At 41.8% G+C, this 27,823-nt stretch overlaps 3 protein-coding genes across 3 annotated transcripts in view; all 3 read left to right on the plus strand.

Annotated features, from left to right (window-relative positions):
- dst (dystonin) overlaps positions 1-27,823 on the plus strand; it is a 104,812-nt gene that overhangs the window by 50,666 nt on the left and 26,323 nt on the right. Inside the window, 26 exon segments of the mRNA XM_085182055.1 lie at positions 4,797-4,890; positions 4,893-4,942; positions 6,118-6,206; positions 6,292-6,400; positions 6,975-12,686; positions 12,790-12,936; positions 13,052-13,267; positions 13,346-13,489; positions 13,580-13,816; positions 14,527-14,679; positions 14,768-15,001; positions 15,110-15,394; positions 15,671-16,219; positions 16,625-16,801; positions 17,635-17,758; positions 18,429-18,637; positions 18,759-19,076; positions 19,160-19,326; positions 19,462-19,618; positions 20,027-20,153; positions 20,341-20,391; positions 20,652-20,887; positions 21,034-21,163; positions 21,436-21,635; positions 21,733-22,231; positions 22,340-23,808. Of these exon segments, the coding sequence (XP_085038181.1) occupies positions 4,797-4,890; positions 4,893-4,942; positions 6,118-6,206; positions 6,292-6,400; positions 6,975-12,686; positions 12,790-12,936; positions 13,052-13,267; positions 13,346-13,489; positions 13,580-13,816; positions 14,527-14,679; positions 14,768-15,001; positions 15,110-15,394; positions 15,671-16,219; positions 16,625-16,801; positions 17,635-17,758; positions 18,429-18,637; positions 18,759-19,076; positions 19,160-19,326; positions 19,462-19,618; positions 20,027-20,153; positions 20,341-20,391; positions 20,652-20,887; positions 21,034-21,163; positions 21,436-21,635; positions 21,733-22,231; positions 22,340-23,808 (11,883 nt within the window).
- On the plus strand, positions 181-2,009 carry LOC146505267 (uncharacterized). Its single transcript, XM_085182058.1, has one exon. The coding sequence runs from the start codon at positions 300-302 to the stop codon at positions 1,977-1,979; it is 1,680 nt and encodes a 559-aa protein (XP_085038184.1). The 5' UTR covers positions 181-299; the 3' UTR covers positions 1,980-2,009.
- On the plus strand, positions 2,251-4,801 carry LOC146505268 (desmoplakin-like). The gene has a single exon (XM_085182056.1). The coding sequence runs from the start codon at positions 2,323-2,325 to the stop codon at positions 4,420-4,422; it is 2,100 nt and encodes a 699-aa protein (XP_085038182.1). The 5' UTR covers positions 2,251-2,322; the 3' UTR covers positions 4,423-4,801.

Genomic DNA, 27,823 nt, shown 5'->3' on the forward strand with positions numbered 1-27,823 from the left:
ACAGAAATCGGAGGAACTCCAGCAGGAAACACAGAACATGAAGAAATCCATCAATGAGCTTCAAGACGAAATCAGATCTCTCAAAAGAGCAAAGTCCTCTCTGGAACAAAACACGTTTTTTCACAGCACTGAAAATAGAAGGCCTTAAAGAGCAGCTGAACATCGCCCACGGAGAGCTACAGAAAAAAAGCTCCATTGAACAGGAAAATAGTTACAAGATTAACAGCTTAGAATTAGACCTGGCTTCCAAACAGTCAGTAACAGATCAGCTGAAGTTTAAATGCAGTGAGCTGACGAGGATGAATGTCTCATCGGAGAGTAATATTCAAGGTCTTCAGATACAGATGGAGTCAATGGAAAAAGAGAGGTCGCTTTCAGAACAAAAGCTCAGGTCTTTAAGGAGAGAGCTCGACAGCTGGAAACAGCAAGTTCAAACAGCAAAGGAAGAAAGTAGCTTAATAAAAAAATCTGAGCAGGCGCTGCAGGGCAAGTGTAAAAATCTGGAAGCAGAACTTCAAAAAAGTGAATTAGCTGCTTCTCAGTGGCAGGCGAGAGTAGATGAGATGAAACAGATCAATCTGGAGATGGAGGAAAATCTAAAGAACATAAAAGCTAAACTGGATCAGGCGACGATGGAAATTGACAGCAAGGATCAGCAAATTAAAATCTTCAGGGCTCAAGTAGAGGGCACCAAATCACAGGTCAGAATTATTGAGGAGGAGCTGAATAAGAAATCGCAAAGCTCTCATGAGCTTCAAATTAAACTGCAAGATTACAGTGAGGAGGTAAAGAAAATGACTGAACTGCAGCAGAAAGTCAAAGCTCTCAGTTCAAGTACTGCCAGTTATGAGAAAGAAATAACCTCTCTTAAAACTGAGCTGATGTCAGTGCTTTCTGACAAGAATTCGGCAAATCAAAAGGTCCACATGCAGAAAGCTGAAATCAATGATTTGAAAGTGATGCTGAATGCTAAAAATGCACAACTGCAGAAGGAATCTGCCGAGAATCAAAAGCATCTCAGTAAAATCAAAGCTTTAGAAGATGAGCTTTTCAAACAAAAGCACAATTTTAAGGGGTTAACCAGCAGCTCGGAGAAAGTGACAGAAAACGTAAAGCAGGAACTTTACACGCTTCAGAATGAGAAGAGAGAAACGGAAAGGAAAGCCGAGAACCTGAACGCTAAACTTTCAGATTTAAGCTCCTCACTGCAAAGAACAAAAGACGAGTTAGCAAAAGAGGCCCAAGAGAGAAAAGTCAAAGAGTCCAAATTAATTCAGCTGGAGGCTGAGCTTCAGAAAAATAGAATAACAATCAAAGAAATGATGTCCAGTTCTGAGAAATCCAGATCAAACCTACAAAATGAGAATACACTTTTAAAGAGGGAGAAAGCTGAGGCATTAGAGAAAAGCATCTTATTGGGATCTGAAGTCAGAAAACTGAGAGAAAACCTTCAGCACGCCCAATCGGAAGCCGAGCAAAAGCAAATAGAAAACGCTGCGCTTCAGCTGAGGTCCCAGCAGATGGAAGAACAACTGGATAAGTGTAAGAAAATGCTGGAGGAGTTAAAGAGCAAACTAGAACTCCAGAGAGAGGGCTATGACAGGCAGTTGCTGCTAGTGAAAACTGAAATAGAGAGAAAAATCATTTTACTGCAGTCCGAACTCACAAACAACAGCGAGAAATCCACAGTGCACAGCGCTGAACTAGCAGAGATGCTGAATAAGTATTTCAAACAAGACATGAAGCAGATAAAACATCAGAGCACAGCTGATTCAAAGCAACAACCGGACCAACAGCTTCAGATCAAAATGGACAAAGTGCAGCAAGAGAGAACGAAGCTCGAGCGAGACTTGTCAAAAGCAAAATCTCAAATAGACGAACTCGAGGAGAAAAAGTCAAACTCAAGTCAAAAATCAGTGCTATGCAAAGCCTTTGCAATGAGCAAACGGGTGAATGGACAAAGTTTCAACAGCTGTTGAAAGACAGCGAGTGGAAACTCACGATGAAAGAAAATGAGGCAAGATCTCTGCGGGAACAAATAGTGCTGTACGTCAAAGAGGTTAAAGGCCTTCAGGAGAAGCTTTCGACACTCGGATTAGAGACGACTCAGTGCAGTTTCCAGTATGTGAAAGACAACAAGGCTGATCTGATAAATGCAGATGTCGCTATAATGCAGAAAATGGCGCACTCAAATCAAGATACGAAAAGCAGGAGAGATGAAGAGATTCTGTCAGTGAAAAAGTCCTCACAGGTACGCACGAGGCTAAATTTTGCATTACTGGAACATAATAGTGCATTTATTAACAGATCCAGTATGTTTAAATGCAGTATGCTCTTTTTAGTAGTTGTTTTTTTCTGTTAGTTGATATTAATAATTGTAGCTGTAAAAACTTAATAGCTCTTCCAATGTCACATCTACAGATGGCAACAACGGAGAACGAAATCACTCTTGAAGGGATTAAACATGTCAGACAAGATAAGAAGGAGATCATTCACAGTCAAAGCCTTCAGCAGGATTCAACAACAAACGCAATGTTGGATAGCTCCCCTTATCAAACTCCCGCTTTTCTCAAGAAAGATGTGCAAAGTGTGACTTACAAGAGCAACGTTAACACTGATTTCCAAAGCTCTGTGACAACACAGGGATACATGGCTCTGTTGGGACTTACAGACAAACAGCTGCACAAAACTAATGTCAGCAAGACAAAAATGTACCAAAGCACATCAGAGAGTAGTATAACAGACCACGATGGACAGCAGAGCGTGACATATTCAACTCCCCAAAAGCTCCCAGACCTCAAAGGGGGTGTAAGCATTCAAAATATGGTCAAATTTAGGCCCTCGGATGAAGAGTACATCGGCAAACCGGCTGCTATTGCTGGAATTTATGTGGAGTCGAGCAAGAAAAAGATATCCTTCCTGGAAGCTGCTGAGAAGGGCTTCCTAGCAAAGACATATGCCCTTGAGTTTCTCGAGGCTCAGGCTGCAACAGGAAGCCTTACAGATCTGGCTACCGGACAAACGCATTCAGCTGCCGAGGCATTGGAGAGGGGGATTATAGATCCGAGCCTGAAAGACAGACTGATGGAGGCTGAGAAAGCTATTAGTGGCTACATCTTTAAAGGCAAAAAGCTGTCTGTGTTTCAGGCCATGGAGGAAAGGATTCTCGATAGATACAAAGCCAAAAAGATCCTCGAGGTCCAGGTTGCTACTGGAGGACTGATAAACCCAGCAACTGGGGTCAGGGTAACAGCTCACATTGCTGTAGATCAGGGTCTTTTGAACAAGGAGACTCTACAGAGTCTCTATGATCCAGTCAGTAACCCCAAAGGTTATCACAACCCTGACACTGGACAGAAAGCATACTACTCTGACATACTGAAGGCATGCTTGTACGACATCAGTGGTGGAGTGTTTCTCTTTCCGTTTGGTGAGAGGCACCTAACAAGCACATCTCCTGCCAGCTCTCATAGGGTGTCGGTTGTCAACAGCAACTGTGGCACTGAGATGTCAGCCTATGAAGCATTCAAGGGGAAACACATTGACAAGAAGACATATCTGTTTCTGTCACAGCAGGAGAGTGAATGGCAGGAGAAGTCCACAGCTGACCCCAGTGGAACCCCACTTCACGTCATTACTGATGTCAAAGGTGGCCGACAGCTTTGCCTTGAGTCGGCTCTAAGTCAGAGATTCCTTGAATCGTCTGAGCTTGAGAGCTATCGCAGAGGTCTTCTTAGTATCACTGAGATTGCAGACATGATATTTTCAAGAATGGTTGTTGTGGAAGATGTTAACAGCCCCATTGCTGGGCTTTGGGATGTCACTCAGAAGAAAAGGCTTTCGGTTTTTCAGGGTTTTCAACAGGGCTTCACTGACAGAGCTACTGCTTTGCGGCTGTTAGAGGCCCAGGCCTGCACTGGAGGTATTTGTGACCCCTCGTGTGGAGAGAGAGTTACCCTCACTGAGGCTCTCAAAAGAGGTCTTTTGGATGAAGCACTGAGTCAGCAGCTTCTGCAGTTTGACCAAGCACTTAATGGCTTCATTCATCCCAAGACTGCAAAGACTTTGTCTGTTTCCCAGGCTGTTCAGGAAAATCTCCTCCCAAAAGACGCCGGTTTCCGCTGTATTGAATTCCAGCTCCTGACTGGAGGATTGATAAAACCTGACACCCACGACAGAATCTCACTTGAAGAAGTCGTTCAGAGCGGGCTCGTTGATAAAGTTACTGCCACTGTACTCAAAGACGAGAAGTTTCACACCAAAAGCCTCACCTGTCCAAGGACCAAGAGAAGAATTACATTCAAAGAGGCTCTGGAGAGAAGCGTGTACGACTGCCACACCGGGTTAAGGTTACTGGAAGCTACGAAATCCCATGGTTTTGGACCAAAGTCAACATTTCATTATGTTTGGGCATATAAATAAAAACCTGTCAGTTACAGTTACAGCATTAGCCTTTGGTGGGGTGGATTTAAAGTCAGTGAGTCTTTTCTCGTTATCTTTGACCTTTTGATGAACAAAGATGCCTCTTGTGGTATTATCAATGAAGCCTCGCATTGCTAAACTGGTAAAAAATATTTGTATTTCAGTGCTGCTGATTCTTCTTCAGCTCTGACCAAAACAATTTTTCAGTACATGGTTGTCCAAAGCTTTCTTGTGTTTTCTTCTTTTGGTTTTTGCTGATTTTAACTTGATCATGAATGGATTTTGACAGCAGCCCTCGCTCTCTTCCTGTGTTTTGGTTTATTTTTGTAGCAAAGTTAACAATCTTGTTAAAAGTCCGTCTATTTTAATTCTAGAGATCTGTTGATGAGGAGAAGAGAGAGAATGGTGATAAGGTTAACAAACTATTGCAGTGGATGTCCAATGTGAAACAGACCGTGAGCAATGGTGGGATGCTCTGAAAGATAGTAATGCCAACACAGATGCTTCTAATAAGCCGCAGGTAAATAATGTGTATGTTCCTGGTGTGTCCTTTTTTTTTTTTTATTCCTAACTTTTGTTTATATATGAGGTTTTTTTATGACAAAAACACTCCAATCAAAATGATCCCACCACAATTTGCTGTCACAGCGTTTGATTTCTAATAAAACAAACTGTCTACTTCCTGATTCATTTTATCCATATATGTTGTGAAGCTCATGGATTTAATTACTGCACTTACAAAGACCTACAAAGATAATATGAAATACTTTTAAATACTTATTTCAATTTATTCATAATAAAAACAAATGCATATGTTGCACAAGCACCCATATTTAGTGCACTTCACTGAATAATAAATGACGTCAGTCTCACAGGTTATTGAAATATTTTAACATGTGGCCCAAAACTGATATTATTCACCTTAAGGTTACACGAAATTTATATAAAACTATCCCTGATGTGTTCATTATATTGCAAAAGGAATTAAATCATGGTTAAATAGTCGTCAGATGCAGTTTATGATCACAGGGTCCATAATTAAATCTGTCCAACATAAAAGAATAGAAAATAAAATAAATGTGTGAATTAAAGAAGTTTAGATTTGCATTACATGTCATTTGCTAATGAGATCACTGACTTCTTATATAGCTTTTGATGTTAGTAGTGGACCTTTGCATTTCTGTAGTAATACTTTAATAAACTTAAATAAAGGTCTGTAAAGTAAAATCCCAATTCAGTAATTACAGTGTAACATAATTTGACTTTATTTTGTCAAATTATGTCAAAATCACCTTCCCCTTATTATGTTTCTGATATCATGCCCTTTATGTAAAACAGAATAAAGCACAATGTGCACAGTGCTATCAGAAATAACAGTGTTAAAATTATAGCCTCATTAAAGACTGTATAAATCAGTCAAGTCCTCTTTGGGAGAAACACTAAAATGTTATGTAGGTTTCCATTGCTAATATTTATTGCAAAGTTGTTGTGTGCAGTATGCTTCATGTAAATAATGAATCTTGAAAAATTTAATTTAGTCTGTAAAAAGTATTTGTGTGTGTGTGTGTGTGTGTGCATTTTTGAGGATTATCTTGTTTTTTCGTTGCAATTGTAAAGTAAAACTACCATAAAAGTCACTATGCATCATTGACTCTAACATGGTGATATGCATGTTGTTGCTGTTTGATGTTCTAGGTGTCAGTGGAGGAAATCGTCACTAAAAAGGAACAAATTGCAGAAGCGCTGAGGTCCACACAAACGATGCTAAACAAACACAGTGACAAGTAAGCCTCCTTACCTGGACTAGCATGCAAAAGACTGACTGGTAAAGTTTGGGGCTTCATCCTTAATATTTTTTTGTCTTTACAGAATGACAGAAGAGGAAAGAAAGAAGGCCCAAGAGCAGCTGCAGTCTCTCACTCAGGCCTACAATGAACTCTCCCAGCAGTGTTCAGATCAGACTCCCTCTACAGATGAGGTTGGATTATAGGCTTGGTGTTTAATGGAATGTGCCCTATAATGTTTTGGAAAACAGTGCCCCCTGATGTTCGATTGCATGTCTAACCATTATCCTCTTTTCCCTAGTACAGTGTTTGCCAAATTCTCTCGCACTTTCTCTTAGACTGGCTCCTTAGGAACAGAAACTTAGTATGGCTGAAACCAGTCAAACCTGAGTATGCTGTAAACATGCTAATTGCACCAAGCTGTGGTCTGATATTTCACCTCTTTCAGTGTGCTTAAGCTCTCTTTAAGAGCTCAACAGGATAGCAGATATATAACTTTACAGTGTGCTGTGTGACTAACGACGCTCTTATTGCAAGATGCTGAATGCTTATATTCCAGATGCATGATAGCTTTAAATGTACTCTCCATCACCCTCCTGTTGCAACCCCGTTGCAGTCTTGCTCTTGCACAAACGCTGTCTTAACAAACCCGTGTCTGTGTGGTGGTGAGTATAGATTTTGTCTTGCTTCACTTAGTAAAATTTGAACAAATTTTGAGGCTGAAGCCAAAGCTAGTGAGATTAATTGTCATGCTTTCATTTCCTGCAGGATTTCAAACCCCTTGATAGGATTGGGACTGGAATGACTGGCCTGATTGATCAGAGAGGTTTGGTAAATCATCAAGGGGCCCCCCTAACCTCTAACCTCTCTGAACCCCAATTTCATCTGGGGTGTGACGAAGCTATTGAAGAAAATCGCATCTACACATCAACGCTGAATCACTTGCCAGTGTTGAATGATTCAAGCAAATGCATACAGAGTTCACATGTCTCCTCCGTGTCCCTGTCTGACATAGCAGCAGCTAGAGAAGGGTCCATGTGTGAAGATGTGATCATAAAGATAATAGAGGCCAGCCAGGTCAGTGATGAAGTGCAGATGTCCTACACAGGGGACACGATGACCCTGGAGAAGGCATTTCAGTGTGGTTTAATTCCTGCATCTGTCTACGTAAACATCCTTCAGAGGAAAAAGTCTCACCAGGATATGATAAATCCTGGCACTGCAGAAAGTCTGTCTTTTTTAGAGCCCGAAGAGGAGGGTGAAGCTTGTGAGGCTAATAAACTGATATTCAAGGGCCTGAGCAGAGAGAGATCAGAGGCATCAGAGAGGAATATTAACAGTGTGACTTTGGGTGGTTTTAGTAATCAGGAGATTATGGTGAGGATGTTAGGTGCTCAGGGGGATCTAGAAGGTCAGAATGAAACTGAGGTGTCAAATGGTAACTTCCAGAATGCTGGAGGTGGGCTGAAGGTGGATGCGGCCATTCAGTGTGACTTGATGAGCTCCAGCAGCACACTCATCGTCCTGGGAAATCAGCAACAGTTCATGGGACTTGCGTTGCCTCACTCTGGGAAAATCCAAACGGTGTCTGCCTCGCATGAATCTGATTGTCAAAGCACCTCCAGTGAGTTTACCTGCAGACTTTTTACTAATCGAAGGAAAATAGCAGCATTTTACATTCCAGAAAATTCAGAGGTGATAGATATCACTACCGCTATTCAAAATGGTTGGATCGACAGACACACAGCAGAGGTTTTGAAATCCATAGAGATCCCAGATGTGCTGCCAGATGTTGATCACCTTAGTGAAAAGTTTTCATCTTGGCTCACTTATAAAAAGCTGGCAGTTGATGGGTGGCCTCATGATGGTTCAGAAGTTAATCTCCCCTCTCCCACGGAAGCAAAACAGTTATTCATCTCATACTTAATGATGAACAGTTACATTGATCCAAAGTCAGAACAGAGGGTTTTGATACTTGATGATCAGTTAAATAAAATGGCTCATGCTTTTCTTGAAGACACGCTATTTTATCCGAACGATGATGAAGGTTTGACTGATTTGACTTTGTTTGATGCCAAAAATCCTTTTGAAGACGCAGATTCTGAGATGTCGCTACACATAAATGATGAATCAGAGGAGTTAATAAAAAACACAGAGGACGTGTTTGATCGTTATGACTTTGTTTCCCAGACCGGCAGGAGAATCACCTTTGATGAAAACACACAACACACATTTGAGCCCCATAATTTCGTTTCCTCTGGCAATGGAAGAATAACCTTTGATGAAAAATCTAATAAAAATGACAAAGCTTCAAAACACGATCATGCCAAGGACCTTTTAGTGAGTAGTGACATTGATTTTAACACCAGAGGTGTAGAGGTGGAAAACGCGTTTGAAAACGACACATGGTGGACAAAGTCAGATCAGTTTGAAGAAGGAATTTCTGGAAATACTTTGAAAAAGGAGGCCGGAGATTATGCCAGGGAAGGTCTTGATATTCCAGGTTCTCTACATGTGTCAGTCCCTCACACATTTTGCTCTGGGGAAAGCAGAAATATTAGCTCACCTTCAGTGATGATTGACTCTGAGTCCTCATTTAAATCTTGCCATCAGGTGCCACCACACTATAAGGCTAAGTACTTTGATACAACAAGTGTTCATATTGAACAACCTCAGTTTTTAAGCTCTGACGACTCAGTGGAGGGTGGAAATGAACGGAAGAGTGCTATTGCGCTTCTGAAAACCCAAATGGAGGAAGAGGGCATTTTGGACGTCACCTCTGGGAAATGTTATAACCTGCAGGAAGCTCTTAATAAAGGATTAGTGGATGATAAGATGGTACTAGAGCTGCATGACTCACAGTCAGATGAAAAAAATCCCATCCTAATGGTTGAGACAGACAGATTTTCTGGATTAAAACAGGCATTGTCAAGCAGATGTCACACAGAGCAGAGCTTTTTGAGGTTGAGCATTGGTGAGACACTCCCGCTTGAATTAGTCAAGGATTCAGATTCGCAAGGCAACTTTTACCCAGAGGAAAACCGTGTTTACTCTCTTTCTGAAGATCAAGATCTGGGTTTAATTCATGCAGCTGAAAACACACAGCAGGTGATTTCAAGAAATGCTGCTGTCACGGTGCTTGATTTAGCCAAAGAAGAGGCTAATAACAAAGAAGGAGAGAGTGAAAATAGAAATCGAGAGTTGGCGTGTAAGGCAGTGGGGAGTGTAGAAACAATGACTAATAAAGTACATCTTTCCCTTCCATCAGAAAGTGGTAACATGCCTCAGATGATCTCACCCTCTTATTGGAATCAGGTTACAGCAGAGTGTATCAATCAAATAGGAAAATTGCCTTTAGGGGCTGAGCACAGTGAGTCACACACCTTAATGGATAGCGAGCTGACAGGAAGAATCTCTGGCATCAATACTGATTCCAAAAGCCAGACTCAGTCTGCCACTTTTGCTTATCACTCTGGTAAATCTGACAGCATACCCAGTGATGATGATGTTTTCGGTGATGGATATGATACCAGTGTAAGAAAACAGACATTCATTCAGAGTGAAACTGACATGTCAGTTTCATTTTCCAGTGCTTTGTCTTTGGAAGCTAGAGTGGAAGATGAAAGTGGGGTTCGGTCAACTTTGGGCAGTGAGCCAGCTCCGACTGTGGATTACACATCGCTTGGGGATTTGGTTGAAGGTGCAGTCATCTCGGTTTCCAGGGTTAATTGTAACTCTGTGAAAAACAGGGCAGAAGATGTCAGAATTGCATTACGTCAGCAAGCAGAAAGTGATTATAATGATGAATCTGAGCCCAGCAGCTGTCAGAGAGATCAGAGCCTGATTGCAGCTGTTTGTGAAAGACCTCCAGAACAGCAGAGCTCCTCTTCTGAAATACCTGCTGTTTACAGCAGCATAACAGCAACAAATACCATCAATCACAGCAACTATGATATTGAAGATACAGTCCTGACTCCTAAAGATTTCTTAGGGTTTACAGATGGTGGAGCAGGTGATTCTGAGAGGCCTTCCCCAGAGAAGCAAAATGATGACATTCCCACTATTGATGGTGAACAGATCTCCATAGCTCTCTGTCAGAGAGATCAGAGCCTGATTGCAGCTGCTTGTGAAAGACCTCCACAACAGCAGAGCTTCTCATCTGAGTTACCTGCTATTTACAGCAGCATAACAGCAACAAATACCATCTTGCACAGCAACAATGATATTGAAGATTCAGCCCTGACTCCTAAAGATTTGTTAGGGTCGGCCCATGGTGGTGCAAGTGATGCTGAGAGGCTTTTCCAAGAGAGGGAAAACAATGACATTCTCACTATTGATGCTGTATCTCTCTGTCAGGGAGATCAGAGCCTGAGCTCACCTGTTAGTGAAGGACCACAACAGCAGAGCTCCTATTCTGAGATATCTTCTGTTAATAGAGACATAACAACACGTACTATCAACCAAAGCTACTATGATATTGAAGATTCAGCCCTGACTCCTAAAGATTTGTTAGGGTTTACTTGTGGCCTTGCAAGTGATGCTGAGAGGCTTTCCCAAAACAGGCAAAACAATGACATTCCCACTGTTAATGCTGAACAGATCTCCGTGTCGCTCTGTCAGAGAGATCGGAGCCTGAGTGCAGCTGTTTGTGAAGGACCCCAACAGCAGAGCTCCTCTTCTGAGTTACGTGCTGTTTACAGCAGCATAACAGCAACAAATACCATCAATCACAGCAACAATTACATTGACGATTCAGCCCTGACTCCTAAAGATTTGTTATGGTCGACCCATGAAGGTGCAGGTGATCCTGAGGGGCTTTCCCAAGAGAGGGAAAACAATGATATTCTCACTGTTGATGCTGAGCAAATCCCTGTATCTCTCTGTCAGAGAGATCGGAGCCTGAGTGCAGCTGTTTGTGAAGGACCACAACAGCAGAGCTCCTCTTCTGAGTTACGTGCTGTTTACAGCAGCATAACGGCAACAAATACCATCAATCACAGCAACAATGACATTGAAGATTCAGCCCTGACTCCTAAAGATTTGTTAGGGTCGCTCCATGGTGATTTAGATGATGCTGAGAGGTTTTCCCAAGAGAGGGAAAACAATGACTTTCTCACTATTGATGCTGAGCAGATCCCTGTATCTTTCTGTCAGAGAGATCGGAACCTGAGTGCAGCTGTTTGTGAAAAACCTCCACAACAGCAGAGCTCCTCTTCTGAGATATCTTCTGTTAATAGAGACATAACAACAAGTACTATCAACCAAAGCTACTATGATATTGAAGATTCAGCCCTGACTCCTAAAGATTTGTTCAGGTCAGCCCATGGAGGGGGAGGTGATGCTGAGAGGCTTTCCCCAGAGAAGCAAAATGATGACATTTTTAATATTGATGCTGAACAGATTTCTGTACCTCTCTGCCAAAGGGGTGCACCTGTTTGTGAAAGACCTCCACAAGAGCAGAGCTCCTCTTCTGAGATACCTGCTGTTACAAGTACTGTTTGTCACAGCAGTAATGATGTTGAAGATTTAGTCATGACTCTTAAAGACTTGTTAGAGCCAGCGCTTGGTGTTACAGGTGATGCTGAGAGGCTTTTCCCAGAGAGGCAAAACAAGAGCATTTTCGCTATTGATACTGAACAGATCTCTGCATCAAGAATGGACACAGACGATCCTGATAGTGATAGAAATATCTCCTGTTTAAATCCATCGTTTCCCTTATCAGACAACTTTGGACAGCCTGGAAGTAGAATAGGAGAAGAGATGAGATCTGATCCTATAGAAGAGGATCAACGTTTAGAAGTGTGTATTTCTGTGGATACTCACACAGTTACGGGTTTCCTGTCCGAGAGCAGTATAATACCTGTTGTTTCCTCTTCAGGCCCATTAGTGTTTTCTAATCCTGGAAAGACATATGACCAGGGGGAAGATATTACACACAGTGATAAGAGCAGTGGTTTGGAAAGGGCACAAGCTCAAGATTCTCAAGATGCCCTTGCTATAGATAAGAATAATGCACAATCTTTACATAAAAACAGTTACCACGAGAGTAGCACATCTCAAGGACTCACAGAGAGCAGTCACCCAGATCACCTCATGAATTTACTGAAGCAAAATTCTCTTAGTTTAGACAGCGAGGACACGAGGAAAGCAAAACTGATATGCCAGGATGAAAGAGGAGGTCAAGAGACAGAGCAGTCTGATGCTCCAAATATCCAGCTGCAGCTGCTGCAGGTTTTTAAGACTGTTTCCACAAGCCAAGACCTTTCAGTGCTTAAGGAAGTGATGGATACCCTCAGCAGCGCTCTGGGGTGTGAATCACAGCAGGAACAGTGGCACACACTGGAGAGCATCAAAGAAGAAAGTTCAGAGGGAGAGGATGAGGAGTCAGGAGAGGATGACGGTGCTCCAAAGAGTCACCAACCATCTGTTGAGGCCTCTGCCAGCTCATATGGCTGCAAAGTCGAGGAGGTCAAATATAAGGTATGGTTTATTTTGGCTGAATGCTAAGCTCATCATTTCTTAGTTTTGGACATTAGTAACATCTGTTCCTTTTGTGAATTCATTTTTTTTCCTTTACCCACAGCTGTTCTCCATCCACGATTATTTGGAGTGTGTTGGGAGACTGCAGGATCACTCTGATGTTTTAGAAGATGCCAGAAAAGACCTCTCAACCCCAATACCCACAGACAACAACATGGAAGAACTGCAGAACCAAATAGAGGAATGTCAGGTTAGAAATGAGCAGCTGATGCCCATTTGTTTTTGAATAAATGATCGATTTTTAATATATTTCAAATGTCAACGTGTGTTTCAGTTCCTGATCAAATTGTTTTTTTTCTATCTAGTCTCTGCAGTCTCAGCTTTCTAGTCTGGCTGATGTTCTGACAGTCGATATGGAGAAAGCCAAACAACTCATAAACTCTGCTGATGAAGACGTTCCCCAGCAAATCCACCACGACTTGGCCTCGATATATCTGGAGTTAGAGCCAGATTTTACTGCTGTGTCTCAGATGTGTGCAGAAAGAAGCAACTCTCTGATTCAAGCGATGGAAACAGGGAAGGTCAGTCTTAACACAGTAATTAAAATACAATAATATAACAGTAGCATCAGCCACTGACCCCTTTATATATGATTTTAGGTACACTTGGAATCAACATATCAGCAGCATCTCAGTGATCTCAATACGCTGGCGGGGCTCATTCAAAATAACTCTGAGATGTTGGGTGTGGATTTGAACACATGTGATGTGGACACTCTGAAACATCTGAGCCAGCAGAATAAGGTACCTTAAATCGCAGTTTAAAGCATTGCACAGCTTGAGTAAACAAGAGGAGAAAAACCCTCAACATCCTTCCATGTTTTATTTTCCCAGGACATGGAGGACCATCTGCAAAAAGAAGCCAGGCTCAAGTTAGAGGATGTTACGTTTGATATCCAGTGCTTTATTTCAGAACACACTCAGTTCCTGAGTCCGGCTAAGAGTAGCTACCTCCTCAAGTTCCTCAGCACCACTCAGCGAGCATTCAGAGACCAGATAGAAAGGCTTGTAACACAGAAGAGTGCCTTAGATGTCCTGCTTGACGCCAGAGAGAGAGAAAACCTGGCAGAGGTCTGCCTTTGTATATGCTATAAATATATCATTTCACTGAGATTTTTTTCTGGAAAGAAAAAGTGTAGCTCTGTTTTTGTTGCAGTTTAGATTGACATTTTCAGTTGTTTTACTTGAATTTAAGCTGTAAATCTGAGTGTTTTTTTTTTTTTTTTAATTTTAGACATTCTGCATGTTTCAGTGTATTCTGGTCTGAGTTTGTTGTTTCTTTTCCAGAGTTTGAGGCTGTAAATGCTCAGACGAATAACAGCATTGCATGCTTGAGTGCTCGATCCCTGCTGGAGACTAACTTCTGTGCTTGTTTTCATTCTACAGGCTTTGAGACTCCGGCGAACCATTAACAGTGGACAAAATGTGCTATCTTTGTTGGAAAATGTCCTGAAAAACAAACAGACTAACACACAATATGATGTCCTCCTGTGCTTTTTAGCACCATGGCAACAAATTGGCAAACAGCATGTTTACAGCAAACTCGATATTTACACTGGTTTGATTTAGGAGAGTTTATTCTGAAGCAAACTTTGCACGTTACCTCTGCGTGCTCGAATTCTTGCTCCCTTCCTTTCCTTCCTTTCATTTTCATTATGTGAAAACTGTTTTACACCTTTGATGTTTGTGTCTACATGAATGTTTTAGTGAGAATAGATTTGCGCAACACGAGATTTAAAGATATAAAGTTTGACCTTAACTTTTTTTTTTTCTAATGTCAGTCTTTATTGGAGAAACAGAAGGAGTTTACAGACAAGTTGGCGGACATGTGTGATAATCTCACGCTGACTGAGAACCGCATGATTGGCCATAAGCAACAGGCTGAAAATGCTGAGAATATTACAGACCTGCAGCAGTACCAGCAGGAGCATCAGGTTTGTTATAACTTCACTTGGTTTGCCCTACAAAAAAATATATTATGCTTCATTCATCAGTTAAAAAAACGTTCTGTTTCCTCACAAGGCTCTCCAAAAAGACGTGTTGACAAACGCCAGTGCCTTAAATGACGTGATCAGCAGTACTAATAAATTTCTCGTGGAAAACCGAAGCAAGATGACACCAGATCAAATCGCCGCTATTGAAAGCAAGCTGGAAGAGGCTAAAAGCAAAGCCAAGGTCATCAACCAGCGAGCCGAGGACTCCAGAAAAGATCTGGAGAAAGCTGTCACGACAGCCATACAGCAGGAGAGCGAAAAGGTTTGGCTTCCTTCCATGTGTGCTTTCTGTAAAAACTCTGTTTCCTGAGAATTTGAATTGTATGTTAGAGTGAAATCAGCATTGTTAATGTGTGGTCTGTCGGCACAGGCAGCAGCTGTCGAACAGCTTGAAGAGAGTAAGAGCAAAATTGAAGGTCTTCTGGACTGGATTTCCAATGTAGGAAATAAAAACAAGAGCAGCCTGGATCAAACAGACCATGTAAGTCAAGAAAATGGAAACCTGCCAGAGGAACCTTCAGCTAAGGGACTGATAACAGACGATGATAATGCCAACGGAAACGCTTTGCAGGCCACTGAAAAGGATTTTGGCAGAGAGACCAGTAGCAAGGACAATAAATCCCCGAATCTTGATAAGCAGTACCAAAGGCTCAAGGTATAGTTAGTTTGTTGGATTTTATTTATTTATTTTCAGTAGTGATTCATACCATTTTTCCTAACAGCTCACAATATTAAGATCACTAGACTGAAAACATGAAGCTGTCTTAATAACTGAAATATAATGTGTATTAAAGAGATGGTGGAGACAAGAAATGCCTCTGAGTGTTTTCAAAACATTAAAAAATAGATAAGACTACACTTAAGGTCTCAAAAATGTCTAAAATATCTTATGGCATACTAATAACATGTTTTGCTATAATTGTGACCACAGGCCCATCACCAGGAAATTCTGTCCCAGCAGCAGGATCTGATCATGGCCACCCAGTCAGCTCAGGCTATGCTTGACAAGCAAGCCAACGTGCTGTCTCCACAGGAGAAGGAGGCTTTGCAGAAGAACATCCAGGAGCTAAAGGAGCGCTATGAGATGTCCCTGACTCAGGCTGAGCAGCAGATGAAGCAGGTGCAGTGTGTCCAGGAGGAGCTGAAGAAGTTCCAGGATGACTGTGAGGAGTTTGAAAACTGGTTAAACCAGGCTGAAGAAGAGATTTTGGAACTGGGAGCACCTGCAAGCTCTCTTAATATCCTCAGCGATAACCTTCAGCGACAGAAAAGCTTCTCGGAGGATGTGATTTCCCACAAAGGGGACCTTCGCTTCATCACTATTTCGGGACAGAAAGTGCTGGACGTGGCTAAGGCATTTGGATCAGCTGACCCGGCAGCTAAGAATCCGCTGCTGCATGTGGATACTTCAGGGACCTGTTCTGCTGTCAAGGATAAACTAGATTCAGCAGCCAGTCGATATAAAACACTACACTCACAGGTATTTAGTATGCAGCCGATCAGAATGGGCGTAATGGCTTATTTTTCCCACTGTGTGGCAGCATCTGTCCTAATAAAAAATAAACACCTAAAAAAAGTTTTAAATGGCAAATTAATTTTTATTTAAATGTATATAAGGTTGATGTAGTTTAACATGAAGCTGATTTGCTGCACAGAAAGTTTAGAGCTGTCCTAGTTGGAATTACAGTGGAATAAAAAACAGAAAACATTGATTGAAATTAGATTTGAAAATATTATTTTAAAATATAAGTAAAACTGCAGCACCTCTTTTAGTTAACTTTACTGTGAAAATGGCTTTTCGAGATCGAGATCTTATGGTCAGTTATTTTTGCTATTATTCTTTTATTTAAACAACCAAAGTGAATCTATTTTTCTTTTGTCACAGTGCAATCTGCTTGGCAACAACCTCAAAGACGTGGTTGACAAGTACAAAAAGTATGACGACTCAAGCACCGATCTTTTGAAGTGGCTCAACAGCTCAGAGGAGGAGGCGAGAAAGCAGCAATCAGAGGCCATAGCAGCTGACCCTCAAACGCTACAGAAACAACTGGAGGACACCAAGGCAAGAACCGCAACAAAAAGCTGAACTAATTAAGCCTAAGAGCTTAAAGTCAAGTCAAGAATGTTGTGTTGAAAAGCCGAGATTTGTTTCAACCCTGTGGTATTTTTTTCTTTAATCTCATTGTTATCCCTTGTTATCGAGGCCAAAGAGAATTCATGTGAAAAGATACTTTTAGACATTTTTTTATGTTACTTTTTGTGTTATTTATCCTCATTATAGCTTTCATCAACTCGGCGTCAACTCTAAAGGTTAGGCGCAATCCAAGCACAGACAGAAGGAACAGCCTTGTTTAGACGTGACAGTTATAGGGGTTATAAGGGCAATAGACCTTGCCTCGCCATATACAGTGTTTCCACTGACTTAAGTGCAACAAAGTTATTTTTAGCTTTGCGTTTAAACTCAAACCTACATGTGAATAGTTTAACTCTGGTCATTTGTAGTGCGCATACTCCTACGAGAAGATAACGAACTGGGCTGACAGAGCTGTCTCTGTCAAGGCTTTGGCTGCAGCTAGTTTCAACATTTCTCTGTAGCGAGGTAGTGACTTACAGGATAAATATGCACAGATAAGAGCTGCCTGCGAGCCAACCAAGAAACACAGTATTCTGGGCTTGGACTTGAAATCACTGCAGAAATTCTAAGCACTTCTCTAAGAGTAATAGTGAAGTCACATAGGTGGATTCAACTAACCAATATTAAACCCAGGCATGATCGCTCTGAGGCTATTATCATCAAGTACGCTATATAAAAATCGTAGATTTTGTAGAAACAGAGCATGTATTTATGAGGATTGTTTTTTTTTACCTTTCTTGTCACTATTTATTAATCTCCAGGTTTTACAAGGTCAGATGATGGGGCACCAGACTGCTATTGATTCTTTACGTAAAACAGCTGAGTCTTTAATAACATCTGAAGGTGACCTGCTGAGCAATCCAGATGAGATCCAGGAGACAGTAGGTGAGAAAAATAAAAGTCAGCTGCACAGCATGATCTGTATACCTAATGGCTCAATTTCCCAGACAGACATTAAGCCTACTGTCCTAGACTATAAACTTTTTTAATGAAAGTCTGCACTACTTGTTCTTTTAGTATGGGCCTAATCCATGGTCTGGAAAAGCTACTCCGGGCTGAAGGGACACCCAAATCCCTGCTGTTCAGATTTAGACCTTTTAAATAAGTAACTTGAAAGGCAGCAGACAGTTAAATAATTTGGAAGTAGTTTTGGAAGATTTTACATATTTTCAACTGCCCTGTGAAATACTAATCGAGCACTGTGTTAATGTAAAAAAGAAAGCCATGATTTATCAAGCTAGGTTGGTGTCAACATACCACAAAGAGTTCACCATTACTTTACTACAACAGAAAAATGTTATCAGTGTGATTCATGGCTTTTGGATCATTTGTGTTCATTTTCCCCCAGTTATTGGTTTCTTGGCATGTACTTAAAATGCTGTTACCTCAACCAAAAAGCTAATGAATGTCCTTTGCCAACATTATAGCCTAAACAAACTCATAAAAGCCAAATATGTTTCTACCTTAGTTTGAAATGTTTACCTTATGGTGTGTTCCAGACAGCGAGACATGATCCTGTTTTAAGCAGAACCTGATTTGTTTTCGTGCGTTTTAGATGACATAGTGGAGCGTTACGACAACCTTTCCAAGTCTGTAAGCGATCGAAATGAGAAGCTGCAGATCACCCTGACTCGCTCTATGAGTGTTCAGGATGGCTTGGATGAGATGATGGGATGGATGGAGGGAGTTGAGGCCAGTGTGAAAGAAAAAGGGCAAATAACCTTGGACTCTGCATCTCTTGGAGGCATCCTGAGCAAAGAAGCAGTATGTGGTTTTTTTGGTCAACATTTCAGCGCTCTAATAATACTAAAATTTCGTACCAGCTTCATATTTTTTTTAATAATCTAATAAAACTTTACTGTTTTCAATCTTTTTTTTGTTTAAGGCTTTAGAGCAGGACATAGCAAGTCGCCAGAGCAGCATCTCAGCCATGAAAGCCAAGGTGAAGAAGTTTGTGGAGACGGCTGATCCCTCTGCTGCCGCGCTTCTGCAGTCTAAGATGGACTCTCTCTCCCAGCGCTTCTCTGATGCGTGTGATCAGCACAGGCAAAAAATTGCTACTCTGGAGAAGCTGAAAGAAAAGGTAGAGCAGTTTGAGAATGTAGCCGAAAAAGTCCAGCAGTTTGTTTTGAAGCGCTCACAGGACCTGCACGAAACAGACGGCCCGGGGAAAACTTTCAATGAACTGTCTCAGCTAATGCAGGTGCATTTAAACATTTTGACTATTTTCTCACTAATCTAATTTCATCGTGCACAGATTAGCTGACAGATGATATTTTTCTGCAGAACACCAAAGCTGAGATGGCTGAATATGCTGGTGATTTGGAGAAGCTGCAGACTTTGTCCAAGGAGCTGTCTGAAATAAGCCCTGATGGAAACAAAGCCCAAATTCAGAGCAAGCTGGACAATCTCTCAAATGTTTTCAGCACCTTTAAAGACACCATCAAAGAAAAGTAAGTCTGGAAGAACAGAGTTTTGCTATTTTAACTCTTAATTTTGTGTTCTTTTTATTAACTTTAACATTTGTGCATTGTTTGTAATATTCAAATGCATGCAAACTCTGACTGATTCCTCACGCCTGCTTGCAGGGAAGAGGAACTGTCATCTTGTCAGGACCAGCTGGGAGAATTCAGATCTGCAGCTAGCGCTCTCACTAAGTGGCTGGAGGAGGCTAATGACAAAGTACCTGCAGATCAGCCAAGCAGCAGTAAGAAATCTCTGGAGAGTGACCTGCAGATAGTCACCGTGAGTCATGAGATAAATACAAAGTATATTTTAGAGAGAGTGTTATTTTTTATATGTGTTTTATCTTACTGCAGTTAAGGTGCTGGAACAGAAGTCTCTGCTGTTTACACACTGACAGAGCAGTTTGGAATTCATGGGTTTTGCAATAGGTAGTCACTACGTTTTAGTAGATTATAGTCCGAGTCTCCTTAAACTCCAAACTACCCAAATGTGCTTACTCTGCCTGCTAATGACAGCTAAATAGTTGGTGTCTATACAGGACATATCTAAGAGTGAAACAGTGCGCTGTCCAGCAGAGAGACTGTTTTCTTCACAGAAAAGATAAAAAGATCTGTCTGTCTGTCTGTCTGTCCATCTATCCATCTATCTATCTATCTTCTAAATGACATATAATGAATGTTTTATCAGGGATTACTAGATGAATGGACCTCCAAAGGCCCCGCTGTCCAAGACCTGAACACTAAAGGATCGACGCTGTGCAACTTGATTACTTTCCTCACATCACCTGCCAAGACAAAGACTCCCAACAAGTCGGGTAAACATCAGCACACATAGACTCGTGTATATGAGTCATAAAACTGAATCAAATGGGTAGTGTTTGGGTTGTCTTCTGAGTGTTGTTTAATTACTAACTGTTAAAGATCATTGAAGGATCTGGTGCCATGAGTTCTGGTCCATCTGCTTGTTCCTAACATAAGCTTTGTTTCATGTCTTTGCATCAGCTCTTACTAATGGTGATGGTCCAGCAAGCCATACCTACCTAACCAACAAAGGTAATGAAGTGTGTATGTGGGTGCTGCTTTGTCATCAGAGTGTATGTGGTCCATGCTGCGTAAATAACCTCTAAGTATCTTCAGATTACAACTATTAGTTAAAGAAAAAAGACAATAAGAAATGTCCTCATATAGTGAATAAACTGTCCTATACCATATAGCATGTTGCTAATGTATTACCATTATTAATATCTCATGCTGACTATAAATGTCTGGATAAAATAAAATTATAACAGTGAGATTATTTTTCATATCCTCAGAGCTGATGGTTATTCAGCAGAACATGTCTTCCATCAATGTGGGGTACACGGACCTCGGAGAAACGCTGAAGAATCGCTCAGCACAGCTGAGTAGTTTGTTGCAGAAGGTGAAAGAGGCCCAGAAGGAGACAGATGACATGATGCTGTGGCTGAAGGACATGAAAAAGACCGCACAGTCCTGGAACAGTGCAGCCACAGAGAAAGACTCGGTGAAAACACAGCTTGAACAGCAGAAGGTGCAAAAAGTGTTGCTGCTCTCCACGTGGAGTGTTACATTTAATTATATAACAAAACTGCATGTGGTTCTCACTGTGAATACGATAGCCATTGGACAATCTTAAAAGAAATCATTAGGTATTTATGATTTGTTTTGCTCTTTCAGGCATTTGAAGACAACATGAAGCAAAAACAAGAGGCGCTTCACAAGCTCAGAGAGAAGCTTCTCGACTTGATTAAGACTCATCCAAACTCACCCGAGGCAGCAAAATGGAAGCAGATGCTGGCAGAAATAGGTGTGGTCCATGGTGTTGGCTTCAAATGGCCTCGTGTTGTTTATGTCTATGTGTCTATGTTGACTTCTAATGCTGCATTTCATAAATTCATTTATCAAAATGTGAGCCTACCTCAGTCCCTTCCCCCGGTACACTGGTTAAATTAACACATGTGTTGTGCCAGGTTGTGAATAGGTGGGAGGCTTGCTAGGAGAACAGTGGGACAGAGGGCATAAAGGTGCTGTTGTGCTGACTAATGGACATTGGTGTGATTGTTCTGTCCTTCTTTTCAGATGCTGCCTGGGCAGACATCAGTGGTTCTGTTGAGGAGAGGAAGCAGCACCTGGAGCAGTCCAACAAGAATCTGGACATCTTCCAAACAACGGAGCAGCAGCTTGGTCAGTGGCTTTCAGAGAAGGAGCTGATGATGAGTGTCCTCGGACCCCTCTCCATAGACCCGAACATGCTTAAAATGCAGAAGCAACAAGTCCAGGTTAGAATGGCGCCTTTGACTCATTTTCACTAAGTATTTCCTGAGGATTTCTTAAGGTGTGCTCGTCGTCATCTGATATTCTTTCTCTATCCCCCAGATCCTCCAGAATGAGTTTAAGAGCCGCAAACCTCAATATGAACAACTCGAGGAAGCTGCCTCCGCCATCCTAAGCTCATCAGGCGATCAGGACCCTTCGAGTGGGAAGCTGGTGAACGAGCAGCTTGCTGCAGTCACTCAGAAGTGGGCAGGCCTCACAGGACAGCTGGACCAGCGAGACAGCCTTATTGATCAGGCAGTGGTGAAAACCGGGAAGTTTCAGGAGTTACTGAGGAGCCTCAGTAACACTGCCACTCAGCTGGAGAGTCAGCTCACAAACCATCAGGGCCTCAGCACGCGACCTGATGCTGTGAAGAAGCAGTTGGAGGATGCCCAGAACATCTCGGCTCAGCTGCGAGAGGAGAAGAAGAAGCTGAAGGAGGCTGAGGCCACCAATGAAGAGCTCACAGCGATGGTGACTGAGGACTACCTCAAAGCAGACCTCGCAAGGCAGCTGGAGAGTGTTTGCAAGCCTTTTAAGCAGTTGGAAGAGAAAGCAGGTTAGTGTCCTGAAAATTAAAAACTGTTTGGTTATGTTGTATAAAACTCATTTTATCGCTGGTGTTGATCAACTTACTGAATATGTTTTCCATATTTCTCTGTTCCAGCAAAAAGAATTGAACAGTTAAACTCCACCTTTGCCAGTTCTCAGCAGTTTCATCAGACTTCCAAAGATTTACAGTCATGGCTGGGTGAGAAGCTCCAGGACCAATCGAAGCCCAAACCCATCTCTGCCAAAGTGGAGGTTCTGCAACAAACTGTGGAGGAGCACAGTAAACTCCAGAAGGCTCTCGGTGAACATGAGAAAGCTTTTAATACAATCATTGGAGAGGGAGAGATGCTTCTGCACAACATTGATGGTGCAGAGAAGTTAGCACTACAAGGTCAGCTTACTACCCTCTCATCCAACTGGGAAGAAGTGAAGAAGAGCTCCGCAGAGCAGGCTGACAAACTCCAAACTGCTCTGATGAGATCACTGAAGTATCAGGAGCATGCGGAGAAGCTTAACTCTTGGATTCAGGAGTGTGAGGCTAGCGAGGGCCGAGTCAAGCTCACCGTTGATCCTGCTGCTGTGGAGACTTCCATTTCTCAGTTGAAAGTTCTCCAGAAGGATGTTGATAAGCACAGAGGGTTGGTGGAGCAGCTCAACGCAGCTGCAGATAGCCTTCTTGAGGTGGCCAACACAGACACTGACGCTATAAAAGAAGAGAAGGCTAGCACTGGCAAAAGAGTAGACAATATAGTGGAAAGTCTGCAGAGCAAAAGGGAATCTTTAGAGAAGATCTCGCACACAGTAAAGGAATTTAATGATGCGTGCAAAGAGGCAAAGACTCAGCTTGAGGGAGCTAAGAAGCAAGTGGATGCCTATGAAACACAGGGAGTTCAGGCACACAGCAACAAGAGCCTAACCAACATGAAAGCCCAACACAAGAGTTTAGAGGCTGTGCAGAATCAAGTAGAGCACATGAAGGCCTTGGCCAAGGACCTTGTGGTGGATGTCCCAGATGCTGAAGGAGTGACAGACCTCTTACTACAGGCGGACAGCATAGAAAAGGACTACGGCAACCTTAATAAGAAACTGGAGGAGACATGTCAAGCATTGGAGGGTAAACTGCAGGGTATCGGACAGTTCCAAAACAACATTCGCGAGATGTTTGCACAGTTCACAGAGCTGGATGATGAGCTAGACAGCATGTCCCCAGTGGATCTCAATTTGGACACTCTTAAAGAACAGCAGGACAGCATTCAGAGTTTTGTGGCTAAGCTGCGAGAGCTCATGGCTAACACAGCCAATGCTGGAGACAGCTGTAAGAAGATGTTAGAGTCTGAACCCTCACCTGACCTTCTGGGCCTGAAGAGAGATCTGGATGCTCTGAGTAAGCAGTGTGGCAAACTGTTAGACAGAGCCAAAGGAAGAGAGGTCCAGGTGCAGAGTACTCTCACAAAGCTAGAGGAGCTGTATGGTAAACTCAATCAAATGGAAGATAAACTCTGCAGAGCTGTGGACAAGGAGGCGTCCCAGGAGCCGGTCAGCATGGAGACAGAAGTGATCAACCAGCAGCTGGAGGCTTTTAAGGTATGTTTGTCCTGATCTGAGGCTTTATTTTCAGTTTTTTGCCTGATAATATGGCATTTTTAACACATTAAACCACAGTATATCTGCACCTTTTTGGTTTGTGATTTCTGGGAATCAGTGTTGCTACAGTGGTAAAGCTGATGATCATTGTTGTAAGGAACATTATACCTCCTCATACATCTAGCTTATTTCAAAAGTCAGTAATTTCCTATGGTCATAAAAAGATCTCAATTTTTGTGCCTTTCATTCACTTTTTACTTTTGGAAAAGCAGTAGACATTTGATATCTTATCATGTGTGCTGTGTTTTTGTCAGTTTCTACTCTAACGATTTTGTTTCGGATGCAAGTCCTCCAAAATAAAATTAAGGCTTAATATTTTCAAACTAATTTCTAGCAACACTGAATATAATATAATAAATTCCACAATATCTATAACAATATATATAATATATCTGATATTCCTGCTAAAATGAAATTTTAAGCATTAAAGTAAAAATTTTCATTAGTTAAGAATGATCTATTTTTTTGCTGGAGGGTTTTTCCTGTAAAGGGGAGTTTTTTGTTTCCACTGTGCTTGCTCACAGAGGATCGTCTCATTGTGGTTTTCTTAGTTATTCTTAGGTCTTTACCTTACAGTATAGAGCACTTTGAGGGAACTGTAGTTGTGATCTATATAGATTTAATTGGAATCCTGCTTTAATTTTAAGCCTAAATCTGGATTTCGTTAGTTTAAAAAAAACAACAACTTTTAAAACCTACAAATACATGCTGTCTACCCACAGAACCTCGCACAGGAGAAAATTATACCAGCACACTGAGCACACAATCCTCTGGGGACTCCTGGTTCATTTGGGGCATCTGGTGTCAACAAAAGAGCTAGAGCTCCATATGCAGTGATGGGGCAAAAGGGAAGGGCCGTCATAGCCAGGTGGCTGCCAGCAGGGTGTTGCTTGATTTTATGATGACTGTCATTTTTAAAATCCTCTGAATAATATAGTATTTGTGCACAGTTAAGTGTCCATTAAAATTGGTGAAGCATTTTTAAATCAATCAATAGCTTGATTATTTAAACTAGCTGCTATGTAATTACAGCCTATGCCAATGAACACTTTAATCCCAAAGGCTATAAATTCTTGATTTCAACTTTTGCCTGTAATTTTTGGATTCAGTTTGTAAAATTGATGGACTTCAGCGTATTGGCTGTGTTATTATAGGGCCTTTAAGCATATTGGCAGTTTTACAGACATAATGGTTTGTTTTAAAGTTAATCTAACTCTCATTGTTAACAAAATTATGGGTGCCTTTGCTGCTATCACTTAGGGATCAAACATGGGTTAGCCAGTACTAAGGTTCACAGACGGATGCAAAATATTCTGAAAGCTCCTAAATTCCTGTGGATTCAAAAGCAGATTAACCTATATTTGCTGTAGAGGTGCAATGATGAAGGCCTTCTTTATTTATAGTATTAGTATTTACCAAAACCCCCCAAAACAATGTAAACAGCTGTGTATAGGCAAACCACACAGATCTGTCTGGTATGTAGGTCAAGGGATTGTTTTTTCTCAATTAATGGGTGCTGCACTCGAACAGGGGAGCATCCAACCCCCACAAGGGATGCTTGTATTAAAATATCATTGGGGTAGCAAGGTCGGAGGTGCCTGCTTCTAGTGTGGAGTTTGGTTTAAAGAGCTTGCGGGGTAGCTATTAACAAAGTGATTGATTCAAGTTGTTGCTAAGCAGCATTGTCACGGTGATTCACCCCCCAAGTCTTTGTCTTATTGCCACTCTGCGTTTAGAGGGCATACACGGCCTCAGCTGTCAGCGGAAAATCCTCTTTACACTCATTTGTAACAATATCAGGGGGGGACAGTCCAGGACAGCAAATCAGTGTTGGACCTGAAGTTGTTTCTTTATTTAGCAGCAGTCTGGATAATTGTGTCATCTTCTTTTTTATATCCAGTGAATCAGGCTATTTTTTGCTGTTGGTTAAGTGGACTTTATTGGCAGCTAGTGAGCAAGAAATAAACAGAGAAAGACAGCGCTTGGATTCCTTTCTTTCATGTGCTGTTACCATTTTAGGTCAAGTTTCGAATGAGACGTCTTCGACTTCATGTGTTTGCTGTTGTTTTCCTGTGAGTTGTGTAGGAGCTTGGAAGCCCCCGTGTGTCTTTATGTGCACCCAAGGTCATGTTTTAGTGACTCAACTGTACGGGTGGGGGGCTGGGGTGGCAACTTTTTCTCACTGTTGAGACATTACATCAGTGTCTCTTGCAAGCCAAGACAAATGTCTACTTTCTGAATCACACTGTAGCTACTCCAGCTCATTGAAGGTGATGATAGTTGTAAAAAGTGTCACTGGAGCCACATTATTCATTATTCACAAAGTCATGAGAAATTATTATTAATGTGAAACATGAAACCCCTGTGGGCCAGCCGAATGGTGTAATGGAGTTGTTATGTTGAGTTTTTACTCATTAAAGGTTTCTAGTGTTGGAGAGAGCAGACATAAAGTTTAGATGCAATAGGATTTTTAAAAAAGACCCATGTAGTGTGAAAGCAGTGAGTTTGAGTGAAATGTTGTTTCAGGCCTCTTGTTCTCCAGGTGATCAGCTGACTTCATATCTAAATATGAGAGTGTCATCTTGCTCAGAGAAAAACTGAGGTGGTCATGACAAGACTTTTAAAGCACAAATGGCAAGACTTTAACTTTAAATATTTGTCTTTAATGATAGTAAAATTACTTGATTTTGGCCAGTGTGTCATCTTAAGCTATAGTAAATTATCATGACATCTGTTTTGTGATAAGTTAACCTGTATAGGTTTCAGGTCCTTCTAATTTTATTAAAAGTAATAACTCGATAGAGACGAAAGCAAAGACTGAGATTTGGTAATCCTTCTAAGAAGTGCACACACGCCCTCGAATGCACACTACATCCACTCTAACTAATGTTTGCTCATCTTTGGTGATAATAAAAGAGCTTTACTCAATTTAAAAAACAAACAAACAACCTCTTCAACCTTTAGTGCCCTCTACTTTTGGTCTTTAGAACTTAAATAAAATGTAACAATTATGAAAAGTTTGCCAGGTTGTAAAGTTACATGTAACTTACAAAGACTGACAAAGAGACCTGTAGCAGCTGAAAAGGAAAAATAATTGGTATTCATATATTCAAATTTTCAGACTTGTCCCAGCTTCACACACGCTCGCTTTAAAATTTTGCTTTTTTATCCCTAACGTCTTCCTCTTTCGGTCTCTGCTCAAGCGTGCAGAACTGGAAACCGTGGTTTGGGTTGTTGAAATTCACGCTGAGCCGCTGCGGTGCTGACAATGCAAGAAACAGAAATAAACTCTTTTCATTATCTCCTCTCTATCCTGCATTCTTCTCCTACCCCCGGTCAGTGGACATTAAAAAGTCGCGTCATGCACTTGGCAGAGCCGTCGGTGTTAAATTACCTGGGACCTGTGCCTCCCTCAGCATTCCACTGTAATTAAGAATATCTGTGGGGTCCACAGCAACCGTCCACGAGAAGAAAGCAGAGGGCAAAGCGAGAAAAGATGAAAAAAAAATGCGTGTGTGTTTCAGCGTAGTGTGATGTCATCACAGTGAGAGCTGGTGCGTACTGCTTCCCCTTCTCATTTCCTCAGTCACTGAAGGGAAAAAAGGGAAAAGTGAGAGTATGTGTCATGATGCAAACATGGGTTAGAAGTGAAGTCATTTGGGCCGTGCGGACATAAGGGGGAATTAAACAGGGGGGGGGGGGGGGGGGGGGGGGGGGGGAAAGGGTCACATGCCCACCAATCAACATGGGCCGGAGCGGCTCAGAGCACAAAAGGAGTTGTGGCAGATGTTGTCTGAATAATGAGCGGGGGCGGGGCATGAAACCCTCTGCCAGCAGAGTGTCTGTCAGTGTGAGGGGAGCGATGGGAGAGGAAGGGCAGGCTTTTTTGTTTATCCAGGAGTACTAGCTCTCCTCAGAACTGCCTGCAGTTTGTAGTGGAGCCTGCTGGATTTGT

The sequence above is a fragment of the Neolamprologus multifasciatus genome, chromosome 13 (assembly GCF_963576455.1).
Source record: "Neolamprologus multifasciatus chromosome 13, fNeoMul1.2, whole genome shotgun sequence".
Lineage (NCBI taxonomy): Eukaryota > Metazoa > Chordata > Actinopteri > Cichliformes > Cichlidae > Neolamprologus > Neolamprologus multifasciatus.

Coding starts and splice junctions, on each gene's coding strand:
- LOC146505267 (XM_085182058.1), top strand. CDS start 300: ATGAATGTCTCATCGGAGAGTAATATTCAAGGTCTTCAGATACAGATG.
- LOC146505268 (XM_085182056.1), top strand. CDS start 2,323: ATGCAGTATGCTCTTTTTAGTAGTTGTTTTTTTCTGTTAGTTGATATT.